The following is a 23,419-nucleotide window of genomic DNA, read 5'->3' as shown; positions in this document are numbered from 1 at the left end:
GACTCACCCCCAGGCCGGACGCCTTGGGCAGCAGGTTCTCCTCAGGAACCTCCACCTCGTCCATCAGGATCATGCCGGTGGCCGACGCCCGCAGGGAGAACTTCCCCTCGATCTTGGGTGTGGCGAGGCCCTTCATGCCGCGCTCCAGGATGAAGCCGCGCACCTTCCCGTCCTCGCACTTGGCCCAGACCACGGCGATGTCGGCCAGGGGGGAGTTGGTGATCCTGATGGGGGGGGGGGGGGGGGGTAGTAATTTGTCCTAAACTGAACTCAGATCTGTGTGTGTCGTCTCTGCTCTGCAAGGAGGAAACTTCAGCATCAAACTGTCATTCTGCTGTGAGGAGCTCCCCCGTGTGGCCAGAAGAGGGAATAACACGCTCAGCAGATCAGGTTGAGTATTGAATCAATATGATGGAGGAAAATGATCAGTGTGTGTGTGTAACAACGTTAATGTTTGAGGAACGTGAATGAAGAAACAAACAGGATGTGTTGTGTTCTTGTTGTTGTGTTCTTGTTGTTGTGTTCTTGTTGTTGTGTTCTTGTTGTTGTGTTCTTGTTGTTGTGTTCTTGTTGTGTACTAAAGGCGGCTCCAGCAGGGTTCAGGACCCGGTCCGGTGTGGTGTGAGGCTCCTCACCAGGTCTTGGCTCCGGTCAGACTGTAGGTGCGGCTGCTGGGGTTGAACCTGGCCCGGGTCTCCATGCTGCCGGGGTCGCTGCCGTGGTCGGGCTCCGTCAGGCCGAAGCAGCCCAGCAGCTCCCCCCGAGCTGAGACACGACACAGTGTGGAGGCGTTAGGCTCCTCTAGTGGTGCTCAGGGAGGACAGGATTAGTCTGATGGTCTAGACCAGGGGTCAGTGACCTTTAATGCTCAAAGAGCCATTTGGTCCCGTTTCCCAACACGTTTTATTTTGACAGTCCCACAGGAAGACCACGCCAGGACGACACGACACACTAAACCTTCTTCACTGCTGGTTGACGACTTACAACTAATAAACTAAACTACATGAACTAAGCAACAAAAACACAATTACTACCAACACTACAAGCTGGGAGCTTCCTGTACCTTTCACAGTAAAAGCCCACAGTTCCAGGAGGTTCATTCCAGACTTGTTGAGAGTGACGGAACATTCTAGTGAATTCCACAACAACTACAGGACATTAAAGACACACCATCACACTCATGGTTCTAACAATCCACATCTCCCACGTTTATCTTCCATTTTAATAATGTGTAGCGATAAATGAGCTGAGAGCTGCAATGCATCATGGGAGTTTCTGTTTGTGGTGTTTTAAATGTAACTATTGGGGGTTATGTTAGGTTTGTAGTGTTGGTAGTAATTGTGTTTCTGTTGCTTAGTTCATGTAGTTTAGTTTATGAGTTGTAAGTCGTCAACCAGCAGTGAAGAAGGTTTAGTGTGTCGTGTCGTCCTGGCATGGTCTTCCTGTGGGACTGTCAAAATAAAATGTGTCTCTCTGGGTGTTGTGTTCAGTGGGAAACGGGACCAAATGGCTCTTTGAGCATTAAAGGTCACCGACCCCTGGTCTGGACGCTATGAAGACAAAACCAACTGCAGATCTTCAACATAATGACCCTAAAACCCGCCGTCACCGTCGGTATTATAAAGAACCTGCAGGTGGCGCTCACCCAGCCTGGGCAGGTATTTCTCCTTCTGCTCCTCGCTGCCGTAGGCGTGGATGGGATGCATGACCAGCGACGACTGGACGCTCATCACCGAGCGGTAGCCGCTGTCCACCCTCTCCACCTCCCGGGCGATCAGACCGTACGCCACGTAGCTCGTCCCCGCGCAGCCGTACCCTGAAACACACACACACAAGGGGGCGGAGTCAGCGTCAGTGCTACTGTCGGGGGTCCGATGAGGCGTGTTGTAGGGACGGTCTGACCTTGGATGGTCGGGCCCAGCACGCCCAGCTCGCCCATCTCCGACACCACGTCCCTGTGGAAGACTTCACACGGCGGCAACAACGTCACAAACAGCGACTGGAGGCGGGGACTAGCGGCGCTCTGGGGGCGGGGCGTCCTCACCTTCGTTCCGGTTGGCCAGCAGGATCCGAGGCATCAGCTTCTCCTGGCAGTACGTCCTGAAGGAGTCCCGGATCAGGACCTCGTCCTGGGTCAGCTGACCCTCCAGGTCCAGGGCGTCCTGCCAGTTGAACTGGACTTTCGCTGGCGGAGGAACGTCACAAAGGAATTCTTCTATCAAATATAATGGATTTACGGACACTCAACTCAACTCAACTCAACTTTATTTATAAAGCGCTTTAAGCAGCCGTAGCTGAGACAAAGTGCTGTACATTGAAATAAAAATATAAGAGGTAACGTAAAAACATTTAAAACAATAAGAACAATAAAAAAAAGTTAAAGCAATAAAAACTAGATGATCTGCATTTCCCGCGGCAAATGCATGATAGTGTGAATGCTGCTGGCAAACTGTAATGCACAATTTTCCAAAAATTTCAATTTAAAAAAAAATTGCCCGATTTTCAAAAAGTTGGCACGATTTTCAAAAAATTGCACGATTTTTAAAAAGCTACACAATTTTCAAAAAATTGCACGATTTTCAAAAAGTTGGCACGATTTTCAAAAAATTGCACGATTTTCAAAAAATTGGCACGATTTTCAATTTATTTTTACGATTTTCAATTTTTTTTTACGATTTTCAAAAAGTTTCACAAGTTTCAAAAAGTTGAAATAGTTGAAAAAGTTAAAAAAGTGTCAAACAGTTGAAAAAGTTGAAAAAAGTTGGAAAAGTTAACAAAAGTGGAAAAAGTTGAAAAGTTAAAAACATTTCAAAAAGTTGAAAAAGTGTCCGTTGAAAATGTTACAAGTTGAAAAAAGTTGAAACAGTTGCAACAGTTTAAAAGTTGAATGGTTGAAATCGGTGAAGATTTGAAGAAGTTATAGCGAGGTAAAAAATCTCTCCATCCGTTAACATTGGAAAAAAGTTGCACAAAAGTTGAAATATTTCCAAAAGTTGACGAGATTTCAAAAAGATTTCAATTCCAGAGGTTAGGACCGGCAATGGAAAAGGCTCGTTGATGCAGATCACACACATATATTCTGGTCCCGTCACACACTACAGGTGTATTGGGAACAAATATGGCAGAGTTTACAAAAAGTAATAGGATATCAGTTTCCCAAAACTTGTTTGACTTACGTGTTCGGGGCTTCTGCTCCGTCTTCTCTGCATCTGTGGAGAAAAACAAACAAATACTAGATGATCTGCATTTCCCAAGGCAAATGCATGAAAGTGTGAATGCAAACTGTAATGCTTTGTGCTGCCTGCCTGCGGTAGGTAGACTGGAATGCTTTGAAAAAGTGGAAAAAGTGGAAAAAAGTTGAAAAAGTTGGGAACAGTTGAAAAAGTTTCAATAAGTTGAAACAGTTGAAAAGTGTCAAACAGTTGAAAAAGTTGAAAAAGTTTCAAAAAAGTTGAACTAGTTTCAAAAAGTTGAAAAAGTGTCAAACAATTGAACAAATTTCAAAAAGTTGAAAAAGTGTCAAACATTTGAACAAGTTTCAAAAAGTTGCACAAGTTACAAAAAGTTGAAAAAGTTGATAAAGTTGAATAGTTGAAAAAGTTTCAATAAGTTGAAACAGTTGAAAAGTGTCAAACAGTTGAAAAAGTTTCAAAAAAGTTGAACTAGTTTCAAAAAGTTGAACAAGTTTCAAAAAGTTGAAAAAGTGTCAAACAGTTGAACTAGTTTCAAAAAGTTGAACAAGTTTCAAAAAGTTGAAAAAGTGTCAAACAGTTGAACAAGTTTCAAAAAGTTGCACAAGTTACAAAAAGTTGAAACAGTTGATAAAGTTGAATAGTTGAAATCGGTAAAGATTTGAAGAAGTTATAGCTAGTTAAAAATGTCTCCATCCGCTAACGTTGGAAAAAAGTGGCATTTTTATTTAAAAAAGTTGACAAGATTTCAAAAAACTAGAACACAGCCGGAAAGTGGCGAAAAAGTTGCACGATTTGATATTTGAATGATTACGAACGGGTGAAGATCGGAAGAGTTTAAACGTCCTGAACTCCTGGTACGAACCCCGTCTGGTCGCCGCGGCGCCGCCCTGCGCTCTGGTCGCCGTGACGACGGCTCGTCGCTGAGGAGAGGCCAACAGTCTGCAGGCGGCGCTCCTCATGGCGGAAACCTGGACGGACGACAAGACGACTTGAGATCCGGGGGAACGTACAAGACGAACAACAACCGAGGTGAAGAAGAGAAGAATCCCTGCGGAGGAGACCAAAACCTTTCTCTGACGCATGAAGGACGTTTTTCAACAAGTTCTGGAAAACTACAGTGTGTTGTTTGCTTTTTTTGTTGTTGCTGTTGTTGGTGTTTTTTTTTTTCCTTCCTGTTTTTGTTTTTTTGTTTCGTTCTGTTTTTCTCTTTTCTTTTCCTTCCTGTTTTTGTTTTGTTTTTTTTGTTTCGTTCTGTTTTTCTCTTTTCTTTTCTTCCTTCCTGTTTTTGTTTGTTTTGGTTTTGTTTTGTTTTTTTGTTTTGTTCTGTTTTTCTCTTTTCTTTTCTTTTTTTCCCTTCCTGTTTTTGTTTTTTTTGTTTTTTTTTTGTTTCGTTCTGTTTTTCTCTTTTTTCTTTTCCTTCCTGTTTTTGTTTGTTTTTGTTTTGTTTTGTTTTTTGGTTTCGTTCTGTTTTTCTGTTTTCTTTTTTCCTTCCTGTTTTTGTTTTTTTTTGTTTTTCTCTTTTCTTTTCTTTTTTTTTCCCTTCCTGTTTTTGTTTTTGTTTTGTTTCGTTCTGTTTTCCTCTTTTCTTTTCTTTTTTTGTCCTTACTGTTTTTGTTTGTTTTGTTTTGTTTCGTTGTTTTTTTTTGTTTCGTTCTGTTTTTCTCTTTTTTTGTGTCCTTTTGTTTTTGCTTTTGCTATAATTGTTGCGATTATTTTGGTTTTTGCTCTGTTGCTGCTCAGGCTGGTTGAAGGAGGTTAATGATCTCCTCACACTTCCTGCTTCGCCCTCTGGTCTCACAGCCACAAGGTTCAGACACCAGCCGGGCCGTTCTGTGTGCAGGAGTTTACACTTTCTCCCCGTATATTCCTGGGTTTCCTCACACAAAAACATACATGTGAACCCAGCTTTAAGTGGAAAATCTGATTTATACTGCAGAAGGTCTTCGTCTCGACACCGGCCTCTGGTTTTGACTTGATAGACAATAGATAGTTCTAGACACTAGTATTTAATGAGGCCAGGGGTTCTTTAAGGTGAGAAGACTGCAGAGCTTCCATCCAGCTCCCTCTCTACTGCTGGGAACAACAATTATAAGCTTTTTAATTTGGAATCTGACAGATCTTAATATGGATTATATCTGGATTTATGTAGCCTCACACTGTTGTTACACGTGTGGTTTTGTACTGACGTTTATTCACTAATTTGCATCAGAATGATCACTAGTCTAAACATTTATTTGTATGATTTCTCTCTATACATACCAGCTGAAGCCACATGTAAGCTACAATAAATCGTAAATAAATAGCAGTAAATCACGAACCATAGTTGAGGCATATTAAGTTTTACGTGGCAAATTAGAGGTTTACTCTCGTAGCCCTGAATAACAACTGCCGTCAAGTGAGCCCGCACTCAATTTTAAACTGCGCTTTTATTAGCGCATTTACGGTAAAACACAAGCCGGCGTACGGCCGCAACGCTGGAAGGAAATCCTTCAGAATAAAAGCCCTGAAAGCAACGACAGACAGTCTGTTTACAATTTGTCGTGAAACACAATTATTCATAGGTTTACATCAAATTTCACTCCAGTGCAATACTATACATACTCCTGTATTACTACAAGTATTACTGTAGGAATTTGGAGAAAAGTACTCTTAAACTTGGAGCAAATTAACGAAAATAATGGTTTTCAGAATGCAATAAAAAGAAATGCTTCATAGGTTTATGCCCAATTCCACTTCAGGGCAATACTAGACATACTCCTGTATTACTACAAGTAATATCAAAGAGCATTACTGTAGTAATTTGGAGAAAAGTACTCAAACTTGGAGCAAATTAACGAAAATAATGGTCTCGTCTGTTTTCAAAATGCAATAAAAAGAAATTCTTCATAGATTTATGCCCAATTCCACTTCGGGGCAATACTAGACATACTTCTTTACTACTGCAAGCAATATCAAAGGATAGTACTGTAGGAATTTGGAGAAAAGTACTCTTAAACTTGGATCGAGAATGACGGTCTTGTGTTTTACCGTAAAGGCGTTAATAAAAGCGCAGTTAAAGTTCAGTGCGGGTTCACTTGACGGGAGCTACATGCTAACGACGTTAGCTCTCCAGTAAGCAGCTCGTAACATCCCTGAACTGCTCCTATAACAAACTAGTTCAACACAACACTGCACGAAAAAACGCACTTTATGTGAGGAACGCGAGTAAAACACACAGCAGAGGAGGATCGAGGAGTATTTACCTGTTCGGGGGGGGGGGGGGGGATAAATAACCCTTGTCCTGAATTCACCGCTCCGCTGACGCAACGTCAAAACATACTGTGACGTCATCACGCACAGCAGTCTGGCCACACGGGAACGCCATGTTGGGTGAGGCTTCACGGCTGAAATAAACACGCCAAGACGACACGTGAGCGCAAACTTCCACGGGTGAATCCAGGTTTGTTTGATGAAATGCTTAACAAATAAACTGAAATGCAAAAACTTAAAAATGAGTGATTATCTCTGCATCTATGATAAAACTGTCATCACCAAAGATGGCTGCCTTTCAGGGACATCCCCGTCTCTTTGCAAGGCTGTGATTGGCTGGTTGATGGGGGCGTGCGAGTTGGCTTCATTCGCAAGTTTCCCCAGAAGAAAGTAGATCTCTTAATCATATTAACACACTGAATCCAGACAGCGGGAGAAAATAGATCCCTCAATAGTATAATCACACTGAATCCAGACAGCAGATACAACAAGGGTTTCCAAAGTCTTCACAACAGTTCTCCTGTCCCGACTAGATTAGATTAGATTAGATTTATTGTTTGTCACATATAAACATATAAGTATGGCAGTGAAATACAGCAACTGTCCCCCAGGATCCATGAACATGGAAAATCTGAAAATATGCAAACGATGTAAAATACAAAAACATAAAAAAGCCAATATAAACAGGTAAAATTATAGTAAATAATGCACAAAAAGGCAAAAACCAACACTCCCACTGATGTACCAGAAAATTATGCATTTTCATAGTTTTTATCATTTGTCTTGAATAGAATAAAAACATTAAAAAAGGAATGCGCCATCTGGACGAAGGTATCAGGAGTGTCTATTAAATTATTCATACTTCAACAATAACAACAAAGTAAAGAATCGTTTTGTTCCCGAAAGTGAAATTAGAGGAAAATGTGACGTTTTCCTCAAAATACAAAAACAATTAATAGATTGTTGAATTAATAGAACAGTGTGGACATTCAGTACATACATAGTCATACAAACAAAACATTTTTCCTCTGAGTTGAAAATGGTTGTCATAAATAAGTTGTCTTTAAAAAGTTATGCCTTCGGAGTAGTTTTCACAAAGTTTCCAGCAGCTTCGAGCACAGTTGTCATGCAAACACTAAGGTCATACACTCTTCCCGACTTTGTCTTCAGTGACTCAATACACCATCCTGTGGTGGAAACCTGAATTGCATAGCGTAACAGAAGATTGCAAAATTGTCTTTGAGAATTGATCAGGCTGGTTGACTACTTTATTTTATACTGATTTGTGTCAAGCAAACATTTTGTACATTTAAGATTCACTTTGACTTCTTTCGGCCTCTTGACCTCAGCGGGCGAAGAACCAGGCCGTCCGCTACGTCCAAAGTGAAAAGCAATGGCGAGAGACATCAAAGCAACTTTAAATAAAAAAAAATTTTGCAAACAAATGAGCAATGCTTAACTTCTCTTCCATAAATCCTCAGATTTTCAGTTTTTACAGAAGTGAAATTTGGTATTTTAGAAGTCATTTTTGTATTTTAGAGCACTGGAGCACTTTAAGTCCATTTCCACGACTGTCACATGGAATCTACTGAAGGTGCTGCTGCCCCAGACAACATGACACTCCTGCAGCCTATAATGAGCTGAAATCAACTCCATATGTGCCGCCTCCGTCGCTTTCGTGATCAAGGGGCAGATTACAAGGATTTAAACGTGAGAGAGGATGACCTGAATCAGATCTCTGACATTTCTACTCGTGTGACTCAGCAGCAGTTTTAAAGGGAGACCGGCCGCCTGCCGAAGTTATTATAACGAACCGTCGTCACTGCCTGAGATTTCTGCTAGCGGGATTTATTATTCAGGGTGTAAAGTTAACGGACGGTCCTTATAAAACCACAACATTACAGACTTTGTCTGCATAGAAAGTGCTTTTTTCTTCACTAAGTTATTCATGGGCGATGGTGCCTAAAAATAATAACAGGCCTCTCAGGGAGTCTGTTTCCTACTATTGGATCTTTCATATCTGGTGTGCAGCTGCAGCCAGCTGACCAGGTACTGCCGGACCTCCGCCGTGAATTATGAATGATCACATTGCTTTTATAATTAATGTTGTCTTGACTTTCATCAGGCCATTAAAAGTTCTGCTGGGTCGTTGGTTCTGCTGCACCCTCAGGCCAATGAGGACAAACATTTGATCTCAGCCCCGCGGTTTTTATTAAACACTGAGACGATCCGTCTCGTCCTGCCGCAAACATTCTGGAGAAAATGATCAGAATATCAGTGAGTTCAGGAGCCTTGTTGTGCCGGTGAGAACGTGGGAGTTCCCCTGGTTCTCCTGGATTCCAAATACATGCATGTGAGGTTAATTACCGACTAAATTGTAAGTAGGCGTGACTGTGGCTGTCTCCCTCTCCCCGTGTTTGCCCTGTGATGCACTTATTTAACTTTATTGCACGGTGTTTTTATTCTTTCAAGTATTTCTAAATCCCATCCGTCCATCTTTTATTCTGTCGCAGCTGATGGGTGAAGACGGAGAAAGACGGAGAGCAAACACAGAGAGGCAGACGACCACACAGGCTCAATTTAAATCTGTGGGACCATTTTTTTTTTCAGGGTCAAAAATCAAATCTATTCTGTGGAGAAAACTGGAGTTGCCTGAGAAAAACACACGTATGCATTGAGAGGAAAGCTCAAGTCAAGGCAGATGTATTTCTATAGAGCCACTCAGACACAAAGCAATTCACTGTGTTTTGCAAACGAATAAAGGAAATACATTAAAACCAGGTGATTGGGATTGTTTACTACATTAAAACGTTATTGTGAAAGGCATGCAACGGAGAATAGATAGACATAATAAGATCAGCAAATCTATTGTTTAATGAAAAGCCCGAGGAAATAAAAGTTCTGCTTTAGAATAAGTGTGTCAGACGTCCTCAGGTCAACACGGAGTTAAATACTACAACACTGTGTGACTTTCTTTATTATTCTTATCGTTGTACTTTTCATTCTTATTTTACAGTAAAAGTTGTATCACAAGAAAACAAGATCAGGACCATATCGAGTCCTCTCGCTCTGAATATAAACACATATTGAGTCTTTATGTGATTTGTTTTTGTCTCTATTAGTTAACGGTACGAGAGAAACACCGTCGCTCCGCCCTCGCTGTGTGATTGGAGGATCACCCTGTCAATCAAACCACCTCGCGTCCTGATTGGCCCTCGCTCTGCTCTAAGCCCCGCCCCCCTCTTTAAACGCTGTCCGGACGGTCACGCCGCAGATTGGGATCTTGTCCCCGGAGCCGCTCGGTGTGACGGTTCCCCGGTTCCCCGGTGCCCCGGTTCCCCCCTCCTCTGTCCGGCCTGGAGATGAGCTGCGGCGGCCCCCTATGAGCAGCTTTCACCCGGGAACCGTCCTTAAGCATGGAGCTGGAGGAGAAACCGAAATATGGTAATTATTTAAACCCCCCCCCCGGTAGAAACTCCGTCAAACTTCTGCAGCTCGTTTCGCAACTTAAATGTGATTTTTATTTCTCTACGTGGCGGTTTAAACACTTCTCCCGGTACTTTCTCTCACTTTTCTGCTTTTTTTGTTTTGTTTTGTCGTTAATGATCCCGGGGGGAAATAGAGCGCTTTATTAGCATATGGTAATGAGGCCGGCCCGGGCCGGACGTGGCCCCCCCGGGGGCTGAGCGCGTCTTTCCCCGCAGAGACGCGGAGCCGCGGCGGGTCCGTGTGGAGGATCCGTCCGGCGGCCGCCACATTCCTCAGGCCGGCCTGGCGGCTCCGCGGCCCGCAGCTATGTATAGATGTCAGCCTATTAGAGAAATACCTCACATGCGTGAAGGCTTTTTCCACTTTATTGCCTCCATGTGCACAGAGTGGTTCTGCAGCATGATAAGGGTGTAATTACTCCCTCCACCCCCCCCCCCCTCTCCACCCTCCCTACACCCTCCATACCACCACCTGTTGAAAACGTCTTTCACACTGACACTCCCTGCATGTGCTGCTGGATTCTGACGTTTCACTGTGAGACGTGAAGCCAGATCCTCTGGCTCACATTGTTTTCCCGGTTCTCCTTGTGTTCTGCTCCCTGGAATGACTCACAACAACTGGAATGACTCACAACAACTGGAATGACTCACAACAACTGGAATGACTCACAATAAGTCCACAATGGCCTCGGCACACTGCGATTTTACAGCCCGAGACAAAAGACGTCGTGAGATTCGCGGCAAATTCTTTGGCAAGAATAAAACGCCAGAAGTGTGTGTGTCGTCCGTTCAGGAACCATAGAGGACAGAACTCGGGTTCCTCACTTCAGTCTTTTTGGTGTACCCGATGGTGTACCCGATGGTGTACCCGATGGTGTACCCAATGGTGTACCTGATGGTGTACCCAATGTGTACTTCATGGTGTACCTGATGGTGTACCCAATGGTGTACCTCATGTTGTACCTCACATTGTACCCGATGGTGTACCCAATGGTGTACTTCATGGTGTACCCGATGGTGTACCTCATGTTGTACCTGACGGTGTACCCAATGGTGTACCTCACGTTGTACCCGATGGTGTACTTCATGGTGTACCTCATGGTGTACCCGATGGTCTCGATGAAGTACACCATCAGGTATACCATCGGGTACACCATGAAGTACACCATCAGGTATACCATGAAGTTCACCATCGGGTACACCATCGGGTACACCATGAAGTACACCATTGGGTACACCATCGGGTACACCATTGGGTACACCATCGGGTACACCATGAAGTACACATCGGGTACACCATCGGGTACACCATCGGGTACACCATTGGGTACACCATCGGGTACAACATGAAGTACACATCGGGTACACCATCGGGTACACCATTGGGTACACCATCGGGTACACCATGAAGTACACCATCAGGTACACCATGAAGTACACCATCAGACGTACGTGCATCTGGCTGTGAACTTCTAAGATTGTTAAAGTGTTACGGTTATTGACAGTTTATCGGAAATTCACTGTTTTACAACCCAAAATGACTTATTTATTTATTTATTTATTTATGAACATGTGCAAAAGAAAAAAATCCCAAAACCAAGAGAAGGAACAAAAAACTAAAAAGAGAAACTCTTCCAAATGACTCATCCAACTTGACAAGAAGAGTATTACATGATTGAAAAGGGGGTAAGAAGAACTTTAATCCTTTCACTTAATATCTTTATCACTACAAATCACACAGTATAAATGCTTTTTTAAAATTTTTCTTAATTTACATTAGTGTTGTTTTACGGAGGGATATTTGAAGAGAAATACCTGAAAAAACGTTTAATATTCTGGTAACAGGAAGCCGCTTCAGTGTCACATTCACCCATTCATGAACAATCCTGGCGTCAGTGTCTTGCTCAAGGACAGATGGGGAATCAAACGTGCAACCAAACCTGCACGTTTCATCGACGGATGCGACATAAAGTATTTCTGAGTCTGGAATTACAGTACGAGAGCAAACTATTCACGTAAATGCAGGCAAAGCAAGGGAAATAACAGAACGTTCCAGCAGAACGACAGGAAGAACGTTGCAGAGGAACGATCGGGAGAAGAAAAGGAAAATCGTTCCGTCTGATAAGTTACTGAACGTTTAAATTCTCGTGAAGAATTATTCAAGTTTGACATCGCAGTGATCGACGGCGACTGAACATCGTGATCTCTTTTACAGTGTTTTCCCTCGATGCCTCGTGACGCAGAATTTATTTACTTTACCAGCGGATCCCAGTGTGTGTGTGTGTGGTTTTTTTTGGGTGTGTGTGTGTGTGTTTGGGTGTGGCGGTGTGTTATAACTGAGATCAAAAAGTGGAAAAATAGAGACGCTGTTCGACTGGGGAAAAAAAAAAAAAAAAAACCTTTAAAGTGTGTGTGTGTTGTGGAAACAGAGGGAATACTCCACTGTGTGTTCCAAAGTATTTGAGACCTTGTACTTTTCTGCGTCGGAGTAATTTTAGGTTGAGATTGATGCAGGAACCTCAATGAGAGGCCTGGAGGCTGAACCCTCAACCTCCACCCTGCCCTGCTGCGTGGAGGCTGAACCCTCAACCTCCACCCTGCCCTGCTGCACAGCAGCTGTAATTATGAGCCACATTTAGGAGACGTCCACACGACGAGAAGAACCGTCTTTGTTCTCCAAAACCCTCCGTCCACACGCCTCTAAGAACACGAGTCCACACCAGGCTGCAGGGCGTGTAGTTCACCCGCCAGGCCTTTAGGGGCGCTGTGACTCAACAAACACACCAAAAACCACAGAAGAAGACCGAACACATAGGAATTTAGATTCCTGCTCATAAACCTCTATATAACTCTAGTTCTATAGGTCTATGGCCCTGCTCCTCCCGCTGCTAGCGTCAGTAGCTTCTAGTTCTATAGGTCTATGGCCCTGCTGCTAGCGTCAGTAGCTTCTAGTTCTATAAGTCTATGGCCCTGCTGCTAGCGTCAGTAGCTTCTAGTTCTATAAGTCTATGGCCCTGCTGCTAGCGTCAGTAGCTTCTAGTTCTATAAGTCTATGGCCCTGCTGCTAGCGTCAGTAGCTTCTAGTTCTATAAGTCTATGGCCCTGCTGCTAGCGTCAGTAGCTTCTAGTTCTATAGGTCTATGGCCCTGCTCCTCCTGCTGCTAGCGTCAGTAGCTTCTAGTTCTATAGGTCTATAGCCCTGCTGCTAGCGTCAGTAGCTTCTAGTTCTATAGGTCTATTGCCCTGCTCCTCCTGCTGCTAGCGTCAGTAGCTTCTAGTTCTATAGGTCTATGGCCCTGCTGCTAGCGTGTAGCTTCTAGTTCTATAGTTCTATGGCCCTGCTGCTACTGTCAGTAACTTCTAGATCTATAGATCTATGGCCCTGCTCCTCCTGCTGCTAGCGTCAGTAGCTTCTAGTTCTATAGGTCTATGACCCTTCTCCTGCTGCTGCTAGCGTCAGTAGCTTCTAGTTCTATAGGTCTATGACCCTTCTCCTGCTGCTAGCGTCAGTAGCTTCTGCAGCTTGTAGTCCCTGATTGTTGTGGTTATTTGATGACATCACAGAGGGGGGGGGGTTACCTCATCTTTTTTCCACAGAGGATTGATTGTCTTTGCTGTCTTTCAGGAGCCGGGGTTTTAGAATTTCCCCACTCTGGGACCCGTGTTAAAAAAAAAATCTGTTTTCACGCTTCTAAAAAGTTTTAAACGGAGGAACTTCTAGCCTCCCTTTTCGCCGCCGCTAACAAAACGTACGCCGCTGTCATCCGTTTCCACTTGGCGTGCAGATGTGAGCCCGGCTGGGTCACGTGACCCGGTGGTTGCGGAGCAGTCGGCACAAACCAGAGCAGACGGAGGGTCTACATGCTCGTCTCCTGTTTCTGTTCATCAGCAGAGTTTGAAGGGTTCCGCTTCCTGTCTGTGGTCACGGTTCTATGCTGCTGGTGTCACTGGAACCGTTTTGATTGTTGCAGTTTGAAAAGCCTCTTCAGGCCTCGGAGCTCTGCTTCCTGCTGGACGCCAAATCAACCTCCTCGTCTTTTTTGAGGCTCCGTCCATACCGGGTCACCTGAACCAGATGTTTCTGGTCTGTCGCCCACATGAGGCAGTTTTAGAAGCAGGAGGAGCAGGCCCATAGAGCTATAGAACTAGAAGCTACTGACGCTAGCAGCAGGGCCATAGACCTATAGAACTAGAAGCTACTGACGCTAGCAGCAGGAGGAGCAGGGCCATAGACCTATAGAACTAGAAGCTACTGACGCTAGCAGCAGGAGGAGCAGGGCCATAGACCTATAGAACTAGAAGCTACTGACGCTAGTAGCAGGAGGAGCAGGGCCATAGACCTATAGAACTAGAAGCTACTGACGCTAGTAGCAGGAGGAGCAGGGCCATAGACCTATAGAACTAGAAGCTACTTGTCTAGCAGCAGGAGGAGCAGGGCCATAGACCTATAGAACTAGGAGCTACTGACACTAGCAGGGCCATAGACCTATAGAACTAGGAGCTACTGACGCTAGCAGGGCCATAGACCTATAGAACTAGAAGCTACTGACGCTAGCAGCAGGAGAAGCGGGGCCATAGACCTACAGAACTAGAAGCTACTTGTCTAGCAGCAGGAGGAGCAGGGCCATAGACCTATAGAACTAGGAGCTACTGACGCTAGCAGGGCCATAGACCTATAGAACTAGGAGCTACTGACGCTAGCAGGGCCATAGACCTATAGAACTAGAAGCTACTGACGCTAGCAGCAGGAGGAGCAGGGCCATAGACCTATAGAACTAGAAGCTACTGACGCTAGCAGCAGGAGGAGCAGGGCCATAGACCTATAGAACTAGAAGCTACTGACGCTAGCAGCAGGAGGAGCAGGGCCATAGACCTATAGAACTAGAAGCTACTGACACTAGCAGCAGGAGGAGCAGGAACATAGACCTATAGAACTAGAAGCCTCACCCCTGCAGTGTGAACGTCCAGGTGGACACGTCGCTCTGCTCGTCTCTGTTTACAGTTTCTCTCACCGTTGTTTGTTGTGTCAACATCCTCGGTTTCCACCTCGTCTGATTCTTGTTGCCGTGGACGTCGTCCGTGTGACGGCAGGTCGCTCTTTAACTTTACCTGTGGCCAATAACAACGTTCTGATGTAGATATTTATTATAAATATGACTCCTTTCACTGCTGTTATGTATCACTGGATCTCTCCTGTCATACGTACAATTTCAAAATAAACCACTACTGAAGCCGGTCACATGCACAGAAACGAAGTTCACAAGTCTGTTTACACGAAACAGAAATAGAAACCGTTTTTAATTCATTCCTGAAGTTTTAAGACTAAACAATGCCAAAGGTGTGTTGCTGAGTTTGTACTATTTTTAGAACGAAATTATTTATCAGATACATACTTGATATGAGATCACAAGGGAAATGATTTGCATAGTTGAACACCTGTGGTGAAAGCCGCTCCTCAAAGCATTTATTACATTCCTCAAGTGGTTTCACAGCATGAGTGAGTCAGACAGTAGAGCCCCGCCCCCTTTTCACCTGACATCACTGTTCTTCTTCTTCTTCTTCTTCTTGTTCTTGTTCTTCTTCTTCTTCTATTGATAATATGTTATACAACTGTTCTTGACTGTTTCTTCTTCTGTTTTTGGAGCCTTCTTCTTTCTTCTTTCTTCTTTCATCTTCTTCTTCTTCTGTTTTTGGAGCCTTCTTCTTTCATCTTCTTCTTCTTCTGTTTTTGGAGTCTTTTTCTTCTTCTTTCTTCTTTCTTCTTCTGTTTTTGGAGCCTTCTTCTTTCTTCTTTCTTCTTTCATCTTCTTCTACTTCTGTTTTTGGAGCCTTCTTCTTTCTTCTTTCATCTTCTTCTTCTGTTTTTGGAGCCTTCTTCTTTCATCTTCTTTTTCTTCTGTTTTTGGAGTCTTTTTCTTCTTCTTTCTTTCTTCTTCTGTTTTTGGAGCCTTCTTCTCCTCCGCCTTCTTTTTCTATTGATAATATGTTTTACAACTGTTCTTGACTGTTTCTTCTTCTGTTTTTGGAGTCTTTTTCTTCTTCTTTCTTCTTTCTTCTTCTGTTTTTGGAGCCTTCTTCTTCTTCTTCTTCTCCTCCTCCTCCTTCTACTTCTATTGATAATATGTTTTACAACTGTTCTTGACAAGCAGAAGTGATCCAACATAGAAAGAAATAGAAATAAAGATATTGCTACTCGTCACTCAGACATTGCTAAGAAATATAATGTAGGAGATCAAAGGAGTTTTTGTTCAGTTGTTAAAGTCTGTAAAAGACTTGAACTACATCGTGAAGGCTGCCAGTTAAAAAATACAAAGTTTTCTTCCCTTTCTGCTCCTCACTTATCTTTTCTAGTTTAAAAAGAAAAACACCTTTGTTTAGCTAAAGGTGACGTATAAAGCGATGACTGTCCCCTGATTCCAAGTGAATCCACTTCCTGCCAAATAGTGCTCTAAAAGGATATTTTCTACTATTTTCTGCCAGACGGTTTCAAGCGTTAAACAACAGAAGTAGTGTTACATCTCCCCTCTGCTGCATTTCAGGAAGTCGTTCTCTAAAAAGTGAAATCTATAAAGGAATGTATTCTCTTTTCTTCTTCCTCTTTCTAAGAGAGGAACTTTAATTTGAGCACTTTGAGACTCTCTAGTGATCCTGAGCAGCGTCTTTGATCTGTCGTTCCCCTGCACTTCATTCTCACTGCAGCTCTTCTCCTTTCATGTCAACTTTTCCTGTTGTTGATTTGTTCGTCTCACCGAGGCTGTTCTTGGTTTTCAACGACAAATGTTGAGTTTGACTTTCCTGGATTTGATACGATTCATTTCTTTCAGCCATCAAATCTTAAGTTCTATCGTCTCTGTAGTTTTCCTGTTTCTTATTAAAACTTTCACCATTAACGTTTAAAAAAAAATATTGGAATCATAGTTTATATTTGGATGTATGACTTTGTAAAGGGATGGATGGATGGATGGATGTTATGATGGATGGCTGTTTTGATTGATTGATGGATGGATGGGTGGATGTTATGATGGATGGATGGGTGGATGTTATGATGGATGGATGGATGGATGACGTTATGATGGATGGATGGATGATGTTATGATGGATGGATGGATGGATGTTATGATTGATGGATGGATGGATGCTGTTATGATTGATTGATTGATGATGGATGGATGATGTTAGGATGTTATGATGGATGGATGATGTTCTGATTGATTGATGGAGGTATGGATGGATGATGTTATGATGGATGGATGGTAAGATGGAGTTATGGATGGATGGATAACGTTCTGATTGATTGATGGATGGATGGTATGATGATGCTATGATTGATGGATGATGTTCTGATTGATGGATGGATGGATGATGTTCTGATTGATGGATGGATGGATGATGTTATGATTGATGGATGGATGGTATGATGATGTTATGATGGATGGATGATGTTATGATTGATGGATGGATGGTATGATGATATTATGATGGATGGATGATGTTCTGATTGATGGATGGATGTTATGATGGATGGATGATGTAATGATGGATGATGTCATGATGGAGTCATGCCCATGATGTCCAGTGGCCCTCCATGTCCATGAACACAGCATGAATGTCATTCACCACGTCGACTCTGTTTACTTCCTTCTCTCCATCGACAACAAACCAACAGCAAACATCCCGTCAGTCTTCATGTAGTTTATTTACTTCCTCTTGTGGTTTCCTGTTTCACATTCTTCTCTTTTCACTTCAGTCCTCCATGTGAAGAAACTCTCCACGTCTCGTCACTTCTCTGAGAATCAAACTGTCCCAGGGAGTCAGTGTGTGTGTGTGTGTGTGTGTGTGTGTGTGTGTGTGTGTGTGTGTGTGTGTGTGAGAGGGGGGCGTTTCCTTTGTAACCTATAAATAGATGTGAATTTAAACGCTCTTTTCCCGTAATGACAGGCATGTAGCCTCCAGCTGCTGTCACTCTTTCTGCTTATACACAAACCCTCAGCTGAACCTGGTGTCAGCAGACCAGACGTCCGTGTGTCCTTCTGGCTCCTGGACGGGTTCAACCCAGGAAATAAAACACAAAGAAAACGGGGCGATTTCAATAAGATAATGTGGGCGGGGCCAGGAATGTGAGACGGCGTGCCAACAAACACTGAGCTGCAGGAACAACGGGAAGGTTTGGGTCGATGCTGCATGTTGGCTTTAGTGAATCCTCCTGAAACTACTGACGGATCAGTGGATCACAAATAAAACCACCAGGATGGGTTGTTATTATGGTGACTGTCAAAATAAAACTACCAAGTTGGATTGTTATTATGGTGACTGTCAAAATAAAACCACCAAGTTGGATTGTTATGATGGTGACTGTCAAAATAAAACCACCAAGTTGGATTGTTATTATGGTGACTGTCAAAATAAAACTACCAAGTTGGATTGTTATTATGGTGACTGTCAAAATAAAACCACCAAGTTGGATTGTTATTATGGTGACTGTCAAAATAAAACCACCAAGTTGGATTGTTATTATGGTGACTGTCAAAATAAAACTACCAAGTTGGATTGTTATTATGGTGACTGTCAAAATAAAACCACCAAGTTGGATTGTTATTATGGTGACTGTCAAAATAAAACTACCAAGTTGGATTGTTATTATGGTGACTGTCAAAATAAAACTACCAAGTTGGATTGTTATTATGGTGACTGTCAAAATAAAACTACCAAGTTGGATTGTTATTATGGTGACTGTCAAAATAAAACCACCAAGTTGGATTGTTATTATGGCGACTGTCAAAATAAAACCACCAAGTTGGATTGTTATTATGGTGACTGTCAAAATAAAACTACCAAGTTGGATTGTTATTATGGTGACTGTCAAAATAAAACCACCAAGTTGGATTGTTATGATGGTGACTGTCAAAATAAAACCACCAAGTTGGATTGTTATTATGGTGACTGTCAAAATAAAACCACCAAGTTGGATTGTTATTATGGTGACTGTCAAAATAAAACTACCAGGTTGGGTTGTTATTATGGTGACTGTCAAAATAAAACCACCAAGTTGGATTGTTATTATGGTGACTGTCAAAATAAAACCACCAAGTTGGATTGTTATTATGGTGACTGTCAAAATAAAACCACCAAGTTGGATTGTTATTATGGTGACTGTCAAAATAAAACCACCAAGTTGGATTGTTATTATGGTGACTGTCAAAATAAAACTACCAAGTTGGATTGTTATTATGGTGACTGTCAAAATAAAACTACCAAGTTGGATTGTTCTTATGGTGACTGTCAAAATAAAACCACCAAGTTGGATTGTTATTATGGTGACTGTCAAAATAAAACCACCAAGTTGGATTGTTATTATGGTGACTGTCAAAATAAAACTACCAAGTTGGATTGTTATTATGGTGACTGTCAAAATAAAACTACCAAGTTGGATTGTTATTATGGTGACTGTCAAAATAAAACCACCAAGTTGGATTGTTATTATGGTGACTGTCAAAATAAAACTACCAAGTTGGATTGTTATTATGGTGACTGTCAAAATAAAACCACCAAGTTGGATTGTTGTTACAGGAACTGTCAAAATAAAACTACCAAGTTGGATTGTTGTTGCTGGGTGGGCGGAGGTGGGGAAGCTGGGCGGAGGTGGGGAAGCTGGGTGGGCGGAGGTGGGGAAGCTTGGTGGGCGGAGGTGGGGAAGCTGAGTGGGCGGAGGTGGGGAAGCTGGGTGGGCGGAGGTGGGGAAGCTGGGTGGGTGGAGGTGGGGAAGCTGAGTGGGTGGAGGTGGGCAAGCTGGGCGGAGGTGGGGAAGCTGAGTGGGTGGAGGTGGGGAAGCTGGGTGGGTGGAGGTGGGGAAGCTGGGCGGAGGTGGGGAAGCTGAGTGGGTGGAGGTGGGGAAGCTGAGTGGGCGGAGGTGGGGAAGCTGGGCGGAGGTGGGGAAGCTGAGTGGGTGGAGGTGGGGAAGCTGGGTGGGTGGAGGTGGGGAAGCTGAGTGGGTGGAGGTGGGGAAGCTGGGTGGGTGGAGGTGGGGAAGCTGAGTGGGCGGAGGTGGGGAAGCTGGGCGGAGGTGGGGAAGCTGGGCTGAGTGGGCGGAGGTGGGCTCCTCCTCCTCCTCCTCCTCTGTGTTGACATGTTGTCAGTGTGTGTTGTTGTGTGTTGACATGTCCCGTCAGTGGACAGAGTGTCTCCGTCCTGCCAGACGGAGTCACTCTCAGTGGACAGTGACTCCGTCCTGCCAGACGGAGTCACTCTCAGTGGACAGTGACTCCGTCATTCCAGTCCGTTCAGGAGTTTAATGAACTTCGTTGTGTCTCAGTAGAAGAGAATCCTGTGATTCACCAGAATCTTTGTCTGGGTGAAGCGGCGTACTTTTCTCTCCTCTGGCATTCAGACCCGGACTGGAAACTTTCCTTCATTCCCGCTCTGTGTGTTTTTCTCTGTGTGAATGTGATGTTGTGGTCATGTGGCCGGTCTGCAGACTCTCTGTCAGGATGGTGAGTCGGTGTAAACGGCTCTGATTGGAGTCAGACCCCAAGTTGCGTAAGAGCCAGGAGGCAGAGAGCAGTCGTGTTCTCCTCCATTCTGCCACCGCGACGTGAAGAGGGAAGAAACTTCAGCGTTTAAGCTGTTCCACATGCTACTTTAATGCAATTATTCAACTTAACTGGCTTCAAGAATGTCTCATTGTGCTGCAGTTCCTCTGAACACCTGCGGGGGCAGTGTTGCTCTGCTGTCCTGTGTACAGTACACATGTTTCTGATCACTGCAGTTTCCCCTACAGACTACAAGTCTCCACCTCCTTGCATGTTTGTGCCTTCTCTTTTTGTTTTGGCAGAAGGGGGGGGGGGGTTGGGAGGGTTGAGGGGGGGGGGCGTGGCTTGGGGGAGGGGTGAGGGGGAGTAGCCAGGCGGAGATGCACAGGTGAAGCACAGATTGGGAAAGAGACAGTGGTTGGAGGAAGAACTCGGTGAGGTGAGGTGGCGCTGCCGGGGGGACAGGTCGGACTGGTTTCTCCCTCGCGCTCAATCTTTTATACCGGCAGGGAAGGAAGGAAGGAAGGAGGGAGGGAGGGAGGAGGAGAAGGACGAGGGAAAAAGAAGTGAAGCTTCCAAACAAAGAGGCCGCGGAGTAACGAAGGAGAAAAGGATCTGTGTGAGATCCAGCATGCCTGAGGAGGAGGAGGAACAGTATTTTGGACAGCATGGTAACTTCTTCTTCTTCTGTTGGGCTTCTTCACGTCGACTCGACCTGCTTCTTCTTCTTCTTCTTCTTCTTCTTCTTCTTCTTCTTTTGTTTTTTGTTTTCACGTGAAGGGAAACATTGGATGGAGTTGTATTCTGCTGTTCTGGTTTCCTATAAGGTGTGTGTGTGTGTGTGTGTGTGTGTGTGTGTGTGTGTGTGTGTGTGTGTGTGTGTGTGTGTGTGTGTGTGTGTGTGTGTGTGTGTGTGTGTGTGTGTGTGTGTGTGTGTGTGTGTGTGTGTGTGTGTGTGTGTGTGTGTGTGTGTGTGTGTGATCACTTCTCTTCCCTGATCAAACTAAATCACAACATGTCGGTGAAACAAAACTTCTCCCGCTAAAACACTCGCCACACAGAGAAACGTGGGGGTGAGGTGCCGGCCCTCACCTGTACAGGTGGGAGCATCAGTGTTTCCTAGGCCTAGGAAACACTGATGCTTCCTTTAGCCTAGGAAACACTGACGCTTCCTTTAGCCTAGGAAACACTGATGCTTCCTTTAGCCTAGGAAACACTGACGCTTCCTTTAGCCTAGGAGCCACTGATGCTTCCTTTAGCCAACGAAACACTGATGCTTCCTTTAGCCTAGGAGCCACTGATGCTTCCTTTAGCCTAGGAAACACTGACGCTTCCTTTAGCCTAGGAAACACTGACGCTTCCTTTAGCCTAGGAAACACTGACGCTTCCTTTAGCCTAGGAGCCACTGATGCTTCCTTTAGCCTAGGAAACACTGATGCTTCCTTTAGCCTAGGAAACACTGATGCTTCCTTTAGCCTAGGAGCCACTGATGCTTCCTTTAGCCTAGGAAACACTGATGCTTCCTTTAGCCTAGGAAACACTGATGCTTCCTTCAGAGCATCCTTTAGCCTAGGAAACACTGATGCTTCCTTTAGCCTAGGAGACACTGATGCTTCATTTAGCCTAGGAAACACTGATGCTTCCTTTAGCCTAGGAAACACTGATGCTTCCTTTAGCCTAGGAAACACTGACGCTTCCTTTAGCCTAGGAAACACTGACGCTTCCTTTAGCCTAGGAGCCACTGATGCTTCCTTTAGCCAACGAAACACTGATGCTTCCTTTAGCCTAGGAAACACTGATGCTTCCTTTAGCCTAGGAAACACTGATGCTTCCTTTAGCCTAGGAAACACTGATGCTTCCTTCAGAGCATCCTTTAGCCTAGGAAACACTGATGCTTCCTTTAGCCTAGGAAACACTGATGCTAAGGCAGTCAGTCACGTGTTTATATGTACAGTTCAGCTCCAGATTGAGATTGAAAACATCACGATGTGGACGCACCGTCACCGTGGGACAACCAGGAGACATAAACCAGGACGAGCAGAAGCTAGCAGCAGCGTCGCTCCTCCGCCGGTGGAGGAAGTAGAGACGATAAAAGATCTGGCCTCTCGGTCACCAGAGAGCAGTGTGTCGTCGCCAGGCGTGTCTGTCCTTCAGGGGAAAGTCCTCTGAGGACGGGGGGGGGCGTTCTCTTATTCCCCCGTCTGTCACCAGAAAGACGAGGCTCAGATCTGTTTTCTCCTCGACAGGCGAGCCCAGGAAGTACGACCCGGCCTTCAAGGGTCCCACCCACCACAGGTGAGACTTGTACTGTTCTCTCATTTTGCCCTATTTATATTATTGTACTGTGGTTTGGGGTAGTACTTATAAAAACACAGTAAAACCAATAGTAATGTTACAAAAAAGAGCTATTCGATCAATTCATAAAGTTTTTGGACCACACAAACTCATTTTTTTTAATGACATTGTTGAGTTCCAAGCAGTCCAGATGTTCTATAAAGCAAGTTGCAGATTGTTACCAAGACAAATACAAAGATGGTTCCCGGAATGTGTACTGCTCAAATAAATAAATAAAATTAAATAAATAAAATTAAATAAATAGAATTAAATAAATAGATTTAATAGATTTAATAGATTTAATTTAATTAATACAATTAAATTAATACAATTAAATTAATACAATAAAATTAAAATAAATACAATTAAATACATAAAATTTAATTAAAATAAATTTTAAAAAGACCCGCAGGTTCACCTGTTGTTTGTCGCTGGAATGTTATTCCCTGTAATCTGAACCCTTCCTCCTGTTTGTCCTCGAGGGGCTGCACCGACATCGTGTGCTGCATCTTCTTCGTCCTCGCCATCCTGGCCTATTTCGCAGTGGGAATCCTTGGTGAGGAAAACCTCCTGCAGTTCCGTTTCATCTCAAAGTGAACAAACTAAGCTCTGTTCTTCTCTCCCCCCC

The 23,419-nt window shown here is 43.9% G+C and overlaps 2 protein-coding genes across 3 annotated transcripts in view; one reads left to right on the top strand and one right to left on the bottom strand.

Annotated features, from left to right (window-relative positions):
• The window catches only part of LOC308141254 (glutaryl-CoA dehydrogenase, mitochondrial-like), a 6,949-nt gene extending 2,224 nt beyond the window's left edge, over nucleotides 1-4,725 (bottom strand). The window contains exons 1-7 of the mRNA XM_080511340.1: nucleotides 4,057-4,725; nucleotides 3,177-3,209; nucleotides 2,045-2,185; nucleotides 1,903-1,965; nucleotides 1,646-1,816; nucleotides 636-765; nucleotides 8-224 (exon numbers count right to left, since the gene is read on the bottom strand). Of these exons, the coding sequence (XP_080367466.1) occupies nucleotides 8-224; nucleotides 636-765; nucleotides 1,646-1,816; nucleotides 1,903-1,965; nucleotides 2,045-2,185; nucleotides 3,177-3,209; nucleotides 4,057-4,276 (975 nt within the window). The 5' untranslated portion in view covers nucleotides 4,277-4,725. The remainder of the gene's footprint in view (nucleotides 1-7; nucleotides 225-635; nucleotides 766-1,645; nucleotides 1,817-1,902; nucleotides 1,966-2,044; nucleotides 2,186-3,176; nucleotides 3,210-4,056) is intronic.
• Nucleotides 4,726-9,726: 5,001 nt separating this feature from the next.
• Nucleotides 9,727-23,419, top strand: part of LOC308141248 (choline transporter-like protein 2) — a 29,786-nt gene continuing 16,093 nt past the window's right edge. Inside the window, exons 1-3 of one of the 2 annotated variants that reach the window (XM_080511334.1) lie at nucleotides 9,727-9,887; nucleotides 22,704-22,752; nucleotides 23,274-23,347. In XM_080511334.1, the coding sequence (XP_080367460.1) occupies nucleotides 9,860-9,887; nucleotides 22,704-22,752; nucleotides 23,274-23,347 (151 nt within the window). In that variant the 5' untranslated portion in view covers nucleotides 9,727-9,859. Of the gene's footprint in view, nucleotides 9,888-21,012; nucleotides 21,129-22,703; nucleotides 22,753-23,273; nucleotides 23,348-23,419 lie in introns of those variants that run through there. The other variant, XM_080511333.1, reaches the window with a different exon arrangement.

The sequence above is a fragment of the Blennius ocellaris genome (assembly GCF_963422515.1).
Source record: "Blennius ocellaris genome assembly, chromosome: 16".
NCBI lineage: Eukaryota > Metazoa > Chordata > Actinopteri > Blenniiformes > Blenniidae > Blennius > Blennius ocellaris.
The sequence above is the reverse complement of the archived record's forward strand: the minus strand, read 5'-3'. Positions and strand labels throughout refer to the sequence as shown.